This window comes from Myotis nattereri (genome assembly GCF_964212035.1).
Source record: "Myotis nattereri genome assembly, chromosome: 9".
NCBI classification, from domain to species: domain Eukaryota; kingdom Metazoa; phylum Chordata; class Mammalia; order Chiroptera; family Vespertilionidae; genus Myotis; species Myotis nattereri.
The window spans coordinates 54,816,443-54,833,286 of NC_138084.1; the positions used below are offsets into that span (position 1 = coordinate 54,816,443).

At 48.4% G+C, this 16,844-nt stretch overlaps 1 protein-coding gene across 1 annotated transcript; it reads right to left on the reverse strand.

The window, feature by feature from the left end:
- Positions 1-10,259: 10,259 nt before the first annotated feature.
- FZD4 (frizzled class receptor 4) lies at positions 10,260-16,282 on the reverse strand. The gene is made up of 2 exons (XM_081099615.1): positions 15,701-16,282; positions 10,260-13,290 (listed from the first exon to the last, which is right to left on the reverse strand). Exons 1-2 carry the CDS (start codon positions 15,980-15,982, stop codon positions 11,962-11,964), a joined length of 1,611 nt encoding a protein of 536 aa, XP_080955741.1. The 5' UTR covers positions 15,983-16,282; the 3' UTR covers positions 10,260-11,961.
- Positions 16,283-16,844: the final 562 nt, after the last annotated feature.

Sequence of the window (16,844 nt, forward strand, 5' to 3'; positions counted from 1 at the left end):
AAACAGTCTTCTGGCCGAGGAGACCAGCATGTGCAAAGGCAGAGCAGGGTGAGACCGCAGGAGGTGTTCGGGAACTGGAAGTGGTCAGGATTAGCTAGAACCTAGGCTATGCCTGAGGAACTGGTGGGCGGGGAGGCTGGCAGAGGAAGAGGGGGTTGAAGACTGGGACCTTGGATATCACATGGAGGGGTTTGAACCTAAGGAAGAATGTCAGCTCGAGTGATGGATTAAGGAGTCTCTTCCTGAGGATGGTGCAAGGAGGCAGATATCCATCTGTCCCGGATGGCCTTCTGCAGCTGGGGGTGGGGATAAGGACTGAGCAAGCAGGCTCTCTGAGATCCCTATCACTTCTCTCTTTCAAAATCAGCCGCAGCCCAAGCCTAGAGAACACAAGAAGGGCCCTGTAAAGCATTCAGAAATGACAGGCAATCAGCCCACAATATATCTCTAAGATGTCAATGAGATTTATTCACCAGAAAAGCACCATTCCTCTCCACTAAGATGGCATCGTGGGACGAGGCCTTCTCGCCAATATAGAGACATCGCTTTCATTAAATTTTTTTTAATTTAAAAACGGAACCCAGTTTCATATACTGATGTGTTTCTTCTACGAGGCCTCACATTTTTTTCATTCATTCTTAAAACTGAACCCATTGAGCCTTGCGGGGTGGGCTGGCTCTGAGGAAATATTAATCAAGAAAAGAGAACATGCCCAGAAACACAAAAGGGTTGCTCCTCCCATGTCACCATTCTCAGGACTTCTAGGCACTATGAGCACTAAGTAGTTCTTGGAAGGGATGTGTTTTCTCTTAAGCAAATGCAAAATAAAAAATTCTAAGTATTGTTACTAGACACATGGAGCCGATTGTTGGTCCTGATGGTGTTTTCCCCTTATTCACCACTAGGTGTCACAAGAAACCCGGTTTAAAAGGAACAAAGCTTCAATATTGCTGACCTGAAGAAAACAATTCCCCCTAGTGTTCAGATTTTTTTTCCAGTTAAAAACATTTTTTTTTTAGAGTAAAAATTGCAAATGTTCAGAACTCATCTCTCCCCCGTAGCCACATAATGGTTCTAATTCCTCAGACTACCTGCGAATAAGATGGATAGCACAGGATCACACCAAACAGGTTCTTGCTGAAATAGCCACAGTAAACGCACATTGTAACAGGAAATTCCATTGCATTTGCACCATTTATTTAATAAAAATAATCTCTGCGATTATTTGCATTTATTTCTGAAGGAGGATGTTTTTCCTTCCTCAGAATAAGTTCAGGAAATGGGTGAAGTGTTCAGGAAGTTAGCTAAATGCTGATGTAAATCCAAAAGGAAGGTCTGTTGTTTGAAAAAGAGAAAAAAAAAAAAAGGACCAGAAGAGCTAGGAAGTGGTTCTCTCTTTCACTTATGGAAAATGTTATACAGAATTCCTGATTTAAGAGGAAGAGGACTAGGAAAAATGTGTGTGCCCGTGATATCTTTTTCCGTGGATCTGGTTGGGCCGACCAGACTTGCACTGATAACAAAACAGTAGCCGGCAAAGAAAACCGTGTCGAGAAATAAAATCCAGATAGGAGACGTGACTGGGATTAAGTTTGTACTAAAGTAAACCCTAACTATGGAATTTGCATCAGCTCATCTAGGATGTATGCCTTGATAGGAAACTGAGTCGAAAGAGGTGGTGGGGACCCCTTTGCACTATATAAACAACTAAACAGGAGGGTCTCCTCACGAGCACCCTGTGTCTTCCAGCCACAACAAATGGTGTCCTGCTGACCCAGGGCAGTGAGGGAGAGAGTCTCACTGGGGAGACCCCAGCTCCCCTGGGGCGCTGGGCCAGGGTAGTGATCCGCCCCAGCCCGGTGGCAACGGGCTGTTATTTATCTGTGCTCGCTATGCAGGGAGTGTGCTGTATCAGGTGTACAGAGCAAACACCGGCCGTTCAGAAAGCAAAGATTCAGCTCACTGAGCAGTGCCACAGTTTGTTGTGGTTTCTGGGAAAATCGCTCCCTCCTTCCTGTCTCTCTGCCGTCACCTTCCTTTAGGCCTTCGTGTCTGAATCCAGACTGGTCTGCCCGCCTCCAGCTGGCCTTTCTCCCCAGCCCCCAGGCCACGGCCAGGGAGGGTGAGCTCTGAAAGACACCCACAGGGAGGTGAGCCTTCCTTGCCCTCACACTTGGGCCGGCTCCCCTGTGCCCAAAGCAGGAGAGCACAGCCTCCCACCTGCTCTCCCACTCCCAGAATCTCCGGTTCCAGTCCCATTGAACGACTCACTGCCCTGCAACTCCCCACAGGCAGTTCTCAGCCAAGGCGATCACCCATTTCTTTCTCTTCCTCTGGGTCAATGAGGCCATGCACTCTGTTTAGCTTCTGTAGAGCGGTCTCTGGATGCACAGAATTGTGACAGGAGAGAAGCAAGAGAACGAGGCCCAGAGGATACAAGGCAGACATCCTGCACAGACCCACCTACTCGGTGCAAGTGTTATAGATCAGCATGCGCATTGGAAAAGACGCCCCCGAGGGGGCAGATCGCTGATCTGATGATTAAATGCCTCCCATGGCCCAAGAAGAGTAAGTTTAAAATTTTATTTTTTGCATGCTGAATGCAGAGGGTGGTTTTGGTGAGCGGACCAAGTCTTAAGGCACCATGGTCTCTGGGATCCACCCCTTCTCCCTTTTTCCTCTTCCCCACGTTCTCACTACACATTCACCTATTGAGGCAGACGTGTCTTTCCAGGGATCAAATGGTGAGATGACAACTGTCCAGGAAATGTTTTCCCATTGAGTACTCAGAAGCTGTTCTGTCCAAGCTGAACCAACAAGGCCCTGGGACTTCGGTTGAGAAGCAACTGAATGTAAATGTGATAGGACCAGCAGCGCTGATCCTTTAGGGCAGTGGTTCTCAACCTGTGGGTCGCGACCCCTTTGGCGGTCGAACGACCCTTTCACAGGGGTCGCCTAAGACCATCCTGCATATCAGATATTTACATTACGATTCATAACAGTAGCAACATTACAGTTATGAAGTAGCAACGAAAATAATTTTATGGTTGGGTCACAACATGAGGAACTGTATTTAAAGGGCCAGAAGGTTGAGAACCACTGCTTTAGGGGGTAGGGACATGGGAGGCATGTGGTTTGCTGCCATGAACTTCTGGAGGCAAGGGTTGTGTCTTACTTATCTTGGGGTCCCCTACAGTGCCCGCCCCAGACAGTGGCTGCCACAGGACAGACCCTCATTCAGCTATTCAACAAATATTTACTAAGCCGTAGAGGATTTGTTTTTCCAGGTTTGTAGTTTTAAGCTTGTTAATAACACAGCTGAATTCTTTCTCTGTTTTGTCATCTGCACTTTTGGACTCCGAGTTGGACCTTGTCTTTCACGGTTTTTCCTATCATCCCTCTCTCCCTTGCCCAGCCCACTCCCATAGTCTGCATACAGTAGGCTCCCAGTAAATATTTGCTGGGGAGGAGGAGGAGGAGGAGGTAGAGGAGGAGAAAAAAAGGTGGAAGAGAGACAACTTAACAATAAGCAACACAGCGGGTAGGTAATCATCCTGAAATCCATCTTGGAGGCTAGAGAATTATCTCTGAATTTTGTCCAATTGTGTTTCCAGAAAGTCCTGCCTCTGTCATGGCTCTTGTGGTCACCTTTGGTTTCTTTTCTGTGCTGGCCACATTTGTCACCAAAGCCATCAGCTTCCCCACCTAACAAGGCAAAACCCTTCCTCCCTCTTAACCCACCTTCCTTTCTTCCACAGATATTCCTGAAACTCATGTTCAGAGGGCACACAGGTAGGCACCCTCGGGTGCTCAGAGTGATCCTCGGGAAGCTCAGTGTGGTGGGGGGATAGACCATTACAAACCATGCCATGAAGTCTCCCGGAGTTGAAAACGCAGAGGCGTACACATACCAATGGCAAGAAGGAAGGGAGGCAGGACAGGGCAAGTGGGAGGGTCAGGGAAATCTAGAGAAGATGACCTAAGACTCTAGTCTTGAAGGAAGAATAGACACAACCTATTTGAAGAAAAAGGGAAGGGGTTCCAGGCAAGGAGAAAGACATACAAAGGCAAGGGAATGATAGGAAACAATGGAACTAGATTTTCTATGTGCCTTATCAACTCCATCTCTTGCTTTATACTCTACCCGTTTACCTCGTAGCAAGTGAAATGATGTAACCCTCAGGCAGTTTAGAAAACTTAGATAGCCAATCATTTAATCTCTTAAAGAGAAAGGCATTGATAACATGGGCTAGCCAAGAGATTAAGCAGGTTCTTGGGTGCTTATGGGAAATGGGAAGCTGATGAATATCAGGCAATGAATGTGAAATGCACAACATTTTATATTTTATTCTCTCTCCCTGGGAACTTGAGAAGTTGGAATTCTTTGCTGTGTGGGTGGGTGAATCCATGGGTTTTCTTAGCAGAAGGATGAGATAGAAGATGAGGACACAGTAATTCTAGGAATTTCAGGTGGGACCAAGGTCTATTCTGAAAGCCTTTGGACTAAACCTTTGCAGGTCCAACATTTTCAAAACATTTAATGAGATGGTCCCAGTCCTACACCCCAGCTGGGACCATTTTGTTAAGACAACACCCTTCTCTGAGTGTGGTTTATTTCTGTTCACAGAACCTTGGAAGACAGGAGGCCAAACTGACCTCTTTAGTCAAGAGTCAGCTCAACTTTAAAATTATGATTGCATGTGAAAGCTAAAATGGGAAAGAGAAAAAAAATCAGTTCTCAGAACAGAAATGCTAAAAACCCTTGGGGCCACATTCCAGTCAAGGTCTTGGCCCTGTGCACAGAGCTCCCCTTGGGGGTGGCTGGGCAGGAGACCAGCCGAGACCAGCTCAAATCAGTTGAGTGTCAGGGGTCATGGGGTTTATTCTAGAGGTGCCCAGTTTACAGATAAAGAAATGTATCAGAGTGATTATGCTACATAATCCTTAAAAACAGAAGCTCATGGCCTGCTAAAGCGCTTACCAATTTCCAATGAACTATGTGCAACGATTAAAGAAATCAGAGGAATAGAGTAGGTATTAGCTTCCTAGGGCTGCAATAACAAACTGTGTGGCTAGAATACACAGTTCTGGGGCCTAAAAGTCTGAAATTGAGGTTTGCTAAGGTTGGCTCTTATTGGAGGCCTCTCCTCTAGCTTCAGGAGGTTTCTGGCAATCCTTGGTGTTTCTTGCCTGGCCTACAGCTACATCACTCTAATCTCTGCCTCTGCCTTCACTTGTGTTTTCTTTGTGCACATGTCCAAATGTCCCTGTTGTTGTAAGGACACCAGTCATTGGGTTAAGGCCTACCCCAATCTAGTACAAGCTTGTCTTAAATTGATGATGTCTGTCTGTAAAGACCCTATTTCAAAATAAGTTCACATTTACAAGCATGGTGGTTAGGACTTCAATATGTCTTTTGGGTGGACACAGTTCAACCCATAATGGATTGTAAGAAAAACAAAAATGAAACCCTGGGCAAGGCCAGAGAAGACCTGGTGTCCAACCTCACACCTCCCATTGGGGTACCCTTGGACTCTCAAAGTTTCTGCCCTCCTCTCTAAAGCAAAGCAGTGCCCGCTCTGCTTACTTTACAGATGCCATGAGAATAAAATAATTTTTAAACAATTATTTTCTGTATGGAGAGTATTTCTACAAGTGCAAGGGATTATGAATTCATTTCAGATTGTGTTGACTTTTCCTTAACTTCATAACTACTTGATGAGTAGGTAATAAAATGAGAAACATGGCCTGCTTGACAGGGAAGAGAATTTAAATTACATGCTTCCCTTCGTTTATGTTTTGAGATAAAAGTGTAATGGCAATCTACAGAGAACAGTAGTGCAGATCCTTGTGCCCTAGGCTTTTTACTCACACCACAGCAGGGTGGTACTTAGGTGAAACTAATGGGTAGAAAGCAATTAAAAGGCAAACCAAGAGGCCCTGGCTGGTGTGGCTCAGCTGGCTGAGCATTGTCCCATGCAGCAAGAACTCACCAGTTCAATTACTAGTCAGGGCCCAGGCCCAGGTTGCAGGCTTGATCCCCAGTAGAGGGCCTGCAAAAGGCAGCTGATCCATGTTTCTCTTGCTTTCCCTCTCTTGCTAAAATCAATAAAAACATATTTTTAAAAAAAACGCAAACCAAGAGGGTCAATGTTCTCCTCTGGGACATCAGCAGACATCTCCAGGGGTAGTGACTCCTCGTCCCCTCTGTGTGGTCCACGACAATGTCCTGCTAATGGCTTTGAATCTGCTCTGTCTGAAGGTTTTTCTGAATATGGGGACACAGACCACCCAACTTATAAAATTAGCTTAAAAAGTCATTTTCCTGGCTGACTGATGAGACATACATACTCCCATGTCTGCTACACAAAATAGAACCATTGTATAGCCAGAAATAAAATTCTGCAGTCAAAAAAAAAAAAAAAAAAAGCCCCTTTCAAGAGGCCTGAAGCTCTAGCAGTGGTAGGGAAACACTGTCAGGCCAGCAGAGTAAGTCAAAGGGACTTGGAAGGTATATAAAAACCTCCACACATACGGGAAGTGCCAAGAAGAGGTGCCATGCAATGACAGCCTGAGAATCATAGTTCTGTCCAAAGCATCATGTGATCACCTGGGTGTTAGTGAGGAGCACAGTCGTGACAAATGCTATTAACCTTGGACCTTGGGGGTTTCCTGACCCAGGAGAAATCCCAGAGGGGAAAAACAGCCCCAGCAAAAAGAAACAAAGAGGCTCTCAGAGATAAGCTCTCCATCGGCCCTGCAAACGGAATTCTCCATTTCTCAGTGCTGGGTGCGTGTGCTTCCCAGGGGTCTCGCACACATTCAGGAATATGCCGATCACACACGAGGTAATAAACAAAAGTTTATTTTCCTTTAATACAAAAATTAAATAGCAAAGTTTATTTATTTTGTACAGCGATAAATTAGAAATTTACAGTACAGACATCAATGCAGACACACGTTTGTACATCCTTAAAAGCGGGGTCCATTTCCTTCGACGGTCAGCGATGCGTTCAGGGCATGTGTAGCCGGGTTTGCCTGGTACCTGTATGTCGAACATCTGAAAGTTTCCAGGTTGGCCTCGAGGTGGCTGGAGCTGCAGGGAGGCACGGGGCTCTGGGGAAAGGGTCAGGGAGCACTAGCTTCACTGTGGCGTGAGCAGGTGGAGTCCCATTCATTTTTTCACAGATCCAGCTGGTATTTATTCCACCCTTCCTACAATGGGCTCAAGGGGCCTTCATCCTCAGACCTTTTAAAGTCTTACATTTCTGTGAGGTAGAAAAAAATTCAGAACCACCAAGATGCCCCATGGTGAGAGACCCAGAAAGCAGGCCGGCTCCAGTCAAAGCCCACAGCTGAGTCCGGGCCGGGGCCCATCAGCAGGGCGGGGACGGTGCACACCTGGGTGACCAGATGGGCCCAGCCATCACGGGGCACAGCTGCCCTTGCTCTTGCCCCTCTTCTCAGAAGCCTTCTGGGATGACAGTGGTCATGTACTGAATATCACAGGGGATCAGGGAGCTACAAAAGCTGGAAGGGCAAGGCTCACACAGGACCCCAAACAGGTCCACTACCAATCGCCTGGGTGAATACTGAGAATTTGCTGGTGCAAAGGAGAAGGGAAACAGATAAACCAGAAACAGAAACAAGCTGCTCTAGGGCAATGGGGCTTAGAAAAGGCCTGCCGGGGGCATCCGGTCCACCTCCCTCCTGGTAATGTCCCGCGAGCCATTACTGCCCACGGGCAAGGCAAGAGGCAGCAGCAGAAAGCTCTGGCCAGGCCACAGTGAAGCAAAATACATTATTTAAGCCTCTGGTATCTGATCCTAGGTAGGAGCAAAATGCTCTCCTACGAGTTTCCAAGATCTGTGAACTAGGCCCAGAAGAAAAACGATAACCTGGGTCCTTTGCCAGACATGATACAAACCCAGCCGGGGACTCTGAACCCAAATACAATAAAGGAGCAAAAAGAACTGTCAGAGTCCAGTGACTCAACATAACTGTCTGAAACTCTCCCCCAATCTCCTCTATCGCAGATTGAAATTCAGGGTGTAGACTGATTCAGCGGGAAGAGAGGGGGGTGTTTCCAAAGTCTGTGCTCTGTGTCTCTCTTCCCTACCTGCTGCTGAGGTCACCTCACCAGAATCCAAAGCTTGCACCATCCTGGTGAAATCCCTCTCCACTGAGTGCCCCCGGGGGCTGAGTTCCTCTTTTCGACCTCAGGTCCCAGCTTAGCTCCCAACAGAGTAAGCACTGAATTCAGTGGCCAGGAGGCAGAGTGGGGGCAGAGAGGACAGAGCTGGGGGTGCTGGTGAAGTCACAGCTCAAAGCTGGATACAGAAGCTTCCGGAACTCTGGGTTTGGGGGTACAGGTGAGGGAGTGACCCGGGAGAGGAAAGTCAGAGAGCATCTCAGGAGAAACGTGTCACCCCTTCTCAGGTTTCAGGCCCCTGAGCAAGCTGCCAGCTCAGAAGCAGCCTCAGAGAGCAGGAAACAGGTCTCCATAGAGGAAAAAGGATATGAATCAACCAAGTAGCTCAAGCAGATGGTTCTGGCCACTTCCACCCTATCCCACGTCTCTCTGCCCTGAGACCTGGCCTTAATGAAGGAGGAGAAAGTTTGTCAGAGAGGAGGCTGGACAGGTGCCCTTAGGCTCTGCTGAATAAAATCTCCGGAGGCCAAGGCATGTGTAAGAAGCTACAAGTATACCTACTTATTCTAGACTCCAGAGAAAACAGCAACAGCCCTAACCTTTTTCCTAGCAAGATACTGTCCGCAAATTTCCTGTGCAAGCTGCATGGAACACCCCAGGCCCTGAACTGCCTCCGCCCAGAGCCACATTAGATGTGGGCGCTCACGTGCTCACCGCCGATTTCATAGTGTTCCTTGGGATTTCCACGAAAACGCTATGAAACAGCGGATGCTTCCTGTCAGAGCCCCCTCATCGATTTGCAGGGAATTCTGGGGAGGGACCAGAGATGCATCAAAGATAGAAAGACCCAGGAGGAGGTTTAGGGGATGAAGACACTGAAAGAGATGGCAATTGAGACACACTCACACCTTCCCAAAACCAATGGCGAAATTCAGCAGACCCAGGAGCGTCCTGGTCTAGGTCAGTGAGAACAGAGCTTACCCTCTGGGACATCGCCTACGGTGCCTGCCACAGGGCGTTACACACAGTTGGTGCTCAAGCAATGTGCTAATAATCAACCTTTTTTTTCTTTTCTTTTTAGACAAAACCAATGTAAGAGGGGATGGAATCACTTCAGGGTAATTGGTAACTGACTCCTTAGCCACAAGCTCCTTTCCTGAAACCATGAACACCCTCCATGAGTGTGAAAGGAAAGGCCCTGATACCCTGTGACACTGCCAAGGCCAGGAACCCGGCTGCATCCACAGCCACTTCTGATCACGTACACTGCCCCCCAGGAGGCAAGAGCTTTGCTAGAGAGACAAGTTGTCAAGGCACAGAACTCAGTGTCCAGGTTCACTCATGTACTCTTAGTGTCATTATTATTATGGCATCATTCACAAATATTGAGCACCTACTCTGCGCCCTCTGCTAGGTGCTGCCTTGGTCACACCATCGCCAACACATGACAAAGAAAATTGCATTACAGACCCCAGCATGCTAACAGCAAGGCCAGTGCCCGGCTGCACGGTCCTTCCCTGGCCTGGGCCAGAGGCTCCGAACAAGTCCCAAGACACCAGAGCAGAGCGTGAGTAAGGGCAGGCTCTGCCCCTGGGTGCAGGCTCCAGGGCCCTGGCCAGCTATGGGAACTGTCTGCAAGCAGCCAGGGAGTTCGCATTGTACATTTCATAGGCCATGTGGTCTCAGATGGAGTTCAGCCGGTCCTCCCAAGGACCCTTTCTCATGCTCCCGAAGCCCTGACCCCGGAGGCCAGCCAAGGTGCTCAGGCTGGGCACACCCAGCAGCCCCCCGAACCCCCCCCCCCATCCTCCCATGCCTACTTAGTGACTGTCTCCAAAACCTCAAGACTTTCCCTTCCAGAACCTGCAACAGGCCTTTATATGCAAATTCATCTCGGACTGTGCAAGAACCACACAAAAGCAGCGGGGAGAAGGAAGGAACATGTCGCACCAAGGGCATAACGCTCCAACAAACAGAAAGCCATGCTTATTTCCAGAGTTTGCCTACCTATTTGGAATTTTGAGTCCCTGGAGATGTTTTTCTATTGAAAAAAGAAGTGATAAAAGAGCTTTCCTACCTGTTTTTTTTTTTTTTTTTTTTTTTTTTTAAGTGGGGCATGAATAAATAAATAAAGGAGCCATTGCAAAGTAGTCGCTGAAGCAGACAGGTAAGAGTTACAAGGAGAGCAACCTGCGACAGTGTCAACAATTTGTCCCGGAGATCTGGTGATTAGAAGGCCTAAGGCGGGTTAAGAGAACCAGTTACAATTTTAAAAGAATTGCAACTTTGGAGAGGCTGCTAGGGGGTACCCCCTTGTAAGGAACATAAAGCATAAATTTTAAAAGCTCTGGATACCTCCGCAAAAGGCAATTAAGACCTGTGCTGTTAGAGTTTGCAATTCATTTCATAGGGTCTACACTTTATTCGCTACAAACCAATCAGCTGCTGGCTAGCATTCTGGAGATTCATTAGGCACCATATAAATACTCCAGGCCATGCTGCCTCCAATGAAATCTTATGAGGAGCCTTTGCCAATTACTGGGAAACAATTATACACCAAGTAGTTGGATTAGCTGTCCTTAGTCCCCTCTACAACACTGAAAAAGTCCCCATTGTGGCAGGTAGACCAGACTTTTCTGATAACATTCTTATGCTAAAAGAAAAAAAAAGGCACTATCATTCCGAGAATGCAAGTTGACCACAGTTTGAAAGTCAGTTCAGTATACTATTATGTCATGGTCCAAGAATGTGCTTTTAATTGTAATTGACACACACAAATTACACAGTTTAATCTGTGTGAATGCAAAGTTGCCAAGAAACTTAACATTTTAGCTCTTCCAGACTGGCGTCTGCATAGATGCAATCACACAAAGTAAAATATATTAAGTCCCCATTGCTCAATGCAATAGGTCTCTGGGGTCGGTAAGGTAAGTCGACTTGGTAAATCTCATTTTCCTCTGAATTAAGTGATTGTCAGAAAGTGAATCACCCTTCCGTCCCCCCTCATTAGGCACGCTGCAGTGCAAAAATTCCTATAAAAATGCCTATTTTGAGTTATGAATGTAAAATGAAAAAAAAAACAAAACCAACAACACAAAAACAGCAGCAGCCTCAAACAGACATGTTGAAATTTAAGAAGAGAGAGAAGAAAAATCCACTGGATACCTTATGTGTGTTTGTACAGTACTTTTGTTTGTTCAAACAATTCTGTTTTATGACAAAGGCACTGAAAGATTCTGACACCACCTCTTGGGAGAGCAATCCTCAAGTTCTAAACAGCAGACAATGCACCACAGAAAATGTTTATGTTAGATCAGCCAAACTATAAAACTCTTGTAACACATCTCTGAACCCGGCATTTCCAGTGTTTATAGATTGCTTTGCTATCTGAAAGACCCAGTTAGTATTTTAAATTTTAAAGAGTTAAAAAAAAAAGTTAATCTTTCTCCCTGCAAGTTACCTACTCACAGCTCAAATCCCACCCCTCAGGGAAAAGCAGCATCGCTGGAATCTAGGCAGGACCTCCACGCTCCAAGTTGCGACCTGCTAAAGTGATCAATGTTATGATTTTTCACAGCTTTGAGAGCCTCTAACTGGCTTTTCCATTTTGGATTATTCCAAAGTCTGCAGCAAAATCATTAGTTTTATGATGCTGGGGTGAGAGGGAGAAGGTAGTGGGTGAAGGGGGTCACCTTAGGGTGGCTAGTTTGTTTAAACTGAGATTCACTGCATGAAACTTTTAGTAGCATTTGCACCGAAATGCTGGCATTTCCCCATCAAAATTTGGGAAGCGTGGAGGCTGGCTAGCTTTACACCACAGTTTCATTGCCTTTCCCAGGCTTTACCCAACCATTCCCTCTTTTTTCTCTCTTTACCTTCCCAGAATTCACCAATCTGTTGGAACACTTCTGCCATGTGTGAAGAGTTTTGGCAGACCAAATCCACATGCCCGAAGTGATGCCCACCAGCAAAGACATGAAAATTTTCAACATTTCAACGGCCATATTGGAGTCATCTGCGGAATAGCGGAAAAGTGTCCAGTTGGAGATTTCATAGAAATAGCAGGCAATCACGCAGGTTGCAGGAACCGTGTACAGGACTGAGAAGACCCCGATCTTGACCATGAGCCTTTCCAACTTGTCGGTCTTTGTCCCATCCTTTTGAAGATTTGACCGAATTTTGAACAAGGCCACCAAGCCTGCAGCAATGAACAACGTTCCGATCACCAGGTACGTGAACAGGGGAGCCACCACGAAGCCGGTGAGGGCATCAAGGTTTTGGTTCCCAACGTAGCACAGGCCCGTGAGTTCATCTGCATCCACCAGTCTCATAATCAAGATGACAATGGTCTTCACTGCGGGGATGGCCCAGGCTGCGATGTGGAAATAGGAGCTGTGCATTTCAATGGCTTCGTGACCCCATTTGAGTCCAGCTGCCAAAAACCAAGTCAGTGTCAGAATAACCCACCAGATGGAGCTGGCCATTCCAAAAAAGTACATCAGCAAGAAAATGATTGCACATCCTGTGTTCTTAAGGCCTTCTTGGATGAGAACAGGTTCTGCTGCCTCTTCAAAATCGCAGGATATCCTTTCCCGGCCTACCGTCAGCCTGACAATATAAGCAATGCTATAAATATTATAGCACATACTGAGAAAGATGATGGGGCGCTCAGGGTAGGAAAACCTGGAGGAATCGATCAGGAAGGTCAGCACGGTGAAGGCGGTGGAGACGAAGCACAGGCTGGCCCACACGGCCATCCAGACGTCGGTGAACTCCTTGGCCGAGCGGCTGTATAAGCCGGCATCGTAGCCGCACTTGAGAACGCAGTTCAGGCTCCTTTTCACCCAGATGTACTGATCGGAGTTGGTCCCCACGGAATGGCACTCTTCCCCAGGCTGGATGGAGTTTTTGTGGGGTAACGGCACCTCCTCGTCCCCCGGCCCTTCCATGCACATGTGGTTGTGGTCGTTCTGGGGGGGGAATTTGCTGCAGTTCAGGCTCTCCGGCCAGGCAAATCCAAACTCCTTCAGGACAGGTTCACAGCGTCTCTTGACAGAAAGACACATGCCTCCGCACGGGCCGATGGGGATGTTGATCTTCTCTGTGCACATCGGCACGTACACGGAACAAAGGAAGAACTGGAAAAGTAATGAAACGAGCAAAGAAAACAGTGACTGGGAAGTCTGACCGAAGGCTTGCACAAAGCTGAGTTGTGAATGCTTCCAGGCATAGCACACAACTACTTTTAAACCTGCCTATAGGGAGTCTGGCCATTCATGCTGACCTCAGACAAGGATGCCTAGTAATCCCCTACACACTTTTCTTCTTTGGGTTCTAGTAATCCTTTCCAGGGCAACATAAATAAATACATGTATAAAAAGGACCCAAAGAATTATATAATCCCCTTTTGTCCAATGCTTAATAAGTCTTAAAAGACTTAACGTTGAGTTCTCCCTCCCTTTTCAGCTACTATTTGAAAGAGCTGAACAGACTAATCAAATGATAGTCATTTTGGTAATGGGTGATGTATTTTTCTTTTCTTTTTTTAAAAAATATTGTTATTGATTTCAGAGAGGAAGGGAGAGGGAGAGATAGAAACATCAATGATGAGAGAGAATCGTTGGTCGGCTGCCTCCTGTATGCCCCACACTGGGGATCGAGCCCGAAACCTGGGCATGTGCCCTTGACCGGAATGGAACCCAGGACCCTTCAGTCTGCAGGCCGACGCTCTGTCCACTGAGCCAAACCAGCTAGGGCCGGGTGATTTATTTTTCATCCCCATTTCTTTATCACCATAAAAATAAAGGTTAAAAAAAAGCAGACCCACCTCTTCTGTTAATATTCTCTCTTTTCTGTACTTTATCCCTTAAAATTATTGTTCATATCGAAACAGAAAGTATCCTAATTAAGATATTGTTAGACCCAATGACGGGATGCAGGATGGGATGCAGGTTGAGGTCTCTGGTCCTCAGGGGTTTGTTTGGCCAGGTTTCCACTTTGAATAATAACGAAGCACAATAGGAAAATATAAACGTTAAGTCCCTGACACTGCAGTACCAGCAGGGGAGAGTGCAGTTGCTGTCCTCAATTCCTCCAGCATTGATAAACAGCCGGCTTGGCTCCTTACAGATGTTGTCTATGGAGTCTAGAGTTACAAGTAACTATTTTCCAGCATGTAAAGGGATCCAGTCCTGTCCTTCAAAACAGCTTGGCTGCCGCCCCAGGATCCATGCAATTAAAAATATATATCCCTGGAAAAGCCGTTTCTCCAACAAAAAAATTGCCACTGATGTCAGGATATGTGCTGTTTCCAAACCGAAGGCTAGCGGGCCATTCCTTAAGCTTTTATAACCTAGTTCTGAAGGTCTGGAACTTCCAAGGGGACACTTCACCAGCAACGGTCTAATCCCAGCCATCTTTCTGAAACCACAATCTAACTTTTAAAATGACCTATATAAAAACATGCACCCTAGTAAGTAAGCTGCCTGCTTGTCTCTTATCTCTCAGAAGTTATAACCAGACCCACTGATTTCTAAAGCTTTTAGCTAGCCTGGATAACGATCCCCTATTTTCACCAATCTCTCCCTTTTCTAAAATTCAAAAGAAAAAAAATCACTCATAGTCTCATCAAACAAAACACAAGTGTGAACACTTTTTAAAAATATCCTTTCAATCCTTTTTCTTTTCCAATGAATTGGGTGTTTATTTGTTTTTGGGGTTTTTTTGGGTGTTGTTTTTATAAGATTGTAATCACCTTGTATAGGCAAATTCTTTCTTCACTTACAATTGTAGGATGAACGTTTTCTGTATCATTATATAAGCTTAAAAGATTTGTAATGACTGCAAACAACAACCACAATCTCCCAATATGCAAGCTACCTTCTTCCAATATACAAACTACCTTTCTCCCAAGCTGTGTTTTCTCCCCCTCCAACTACTAAACCTGCCCTCAACCCTGAGCATAAGAATAAACTCAAGCCAACGCAACCATTCCTTTCTGCATGACCGCTACAATCAGGCGGGCGGGCTACACGCTTAGGGGCCACTCCGCAGAAAACGGGGCAGTGGTGTTTCATTAAACAAACCACCCAGAAATATGGGGGAGAAATGAGGTCGGTGAGGGAGAAGTTCCCAGCTCCTTATCTCTCCTTCCAAGTCTTAGCTGCAGCTGGCTGCCCCGCCGGGGACTCGCCCACTGAGCAGCGGCGGCCAGAATCCTTGGCAAAGATAACCCTCAGCTCCACTGGGGTTAGGGGCTTGGCCAGACACGGTGGGCAGGGGAGAGAAACGGAAGGGCGGGGTGTAAGAGTGGGTTCTTTCGCAGGCCAGATGACTTACACAACGTTTTGGCTTCCAGTCCCTGAGAAGGGACAGACAAGTGGGGGTGGGGATGGAAATCACTTTTTCAGGATTATACCCTTCACCCTAGAAAGCGGGCAGGGGGGCTCGACTTGGTAAGGGTTCCACCGAGTTAGTTTGGGGCGTCCCTGCCCCAAGGGTCTCGCGGGGGATGGGGGTGGGGGTGGGGGTGGGGGTGGGGGCGCCCACCTGCAGCTGGCTGGAGCAGCCGTACTGGATGAGCGGCGTGAAAGTTGTCAGCTGCAGCTCGGCGTCCGTCTGCAGCTCGTGCCCCACCAGGTTGGGCATCTTGGTCACGTTGTAGCCCAGGTTCTGGCACATGGAGATGCGGATGGGGTCGCAGCGCCGCTCCTCCTCGTCCCCGAAGCCCCAAGCCGGCCCCAAGAGCAGCAGCACCAGCAGCAGCCGCGGACTGAGACCGACGCCCCCGGGCGCCCCCAGGGCGCTCGGCCCTGCGCCCCGCCAGGCCATGGCCAGAGCCGGGGGCAGCGGCGGCGGCGGGGGCTGCTCCAGCAGACACCCCCAGTTTGCCCGGGGGTCGCGCTGCTCCCAGCTCCGGGGCAGGGAGTGTGATAAGGCGCCAAGGGCGACGAGGGTGCAGCGGTCGGCTCTCCAGCAGCTGCGCGAAACTGTGGGGGATATTAGACTCGCCGGGGCGAGGCCGAGAGACAGGCTGCTAGGGTCATGGCTGCAGGCGGCGAGCCTCGGACCCAGCGCCGGCCGCGTCGGCTCGGGGTCTCCGCGAAGCCCGCCAGCGCCCAGCGCCGCGCCGCTCTCACCGCCCGAGCCCTCCCGGGCGCTAGAAGTTCGCTGGGCGGTGGCGGGGCTGGACGGACAGCGCGCCTCTCCAATGGCCGGGCGCTGTGGGCAGCGGGGGGCGGGGCCACCCTGCCGCTGGAGGGCCAGGCCCCGCCCCCCGCTGCCCTCCCCGCCCCCCCTTCCCTCCCCAGAGCGCCCCGCCCCGCTCCCCGGCTCTCACTTTCCTCCCACCCGTTTCGCCGGGTTCGGGGGCGAGGCAGGGATGGAGCCGGGTCACTCCGGCCGGGACAGCCGCCCCCCCCCCTCCCAGGTGAGAAGTGCTCCCAGAATGGGTGGGCTCCCGTTCCTTTCCTTTTCCAGCTGTCACCTCGGTCCACGGCCACCTCCCCGTCAGGCAGGGAAACTATACAAAGAACACGGGAGGTGGATTTACGGAGATTGCGGCTTTAAATCCCGGCTGTGTGACCTTGAGCAAATTGCACAACCTCTCGGCGCCGTTCTCCTCATCCTTAAAGAGACGCGGGAGGATTAGCGATCAGGCGTAAAAACGCTCAGCACGGTGCCTGGTACAGCC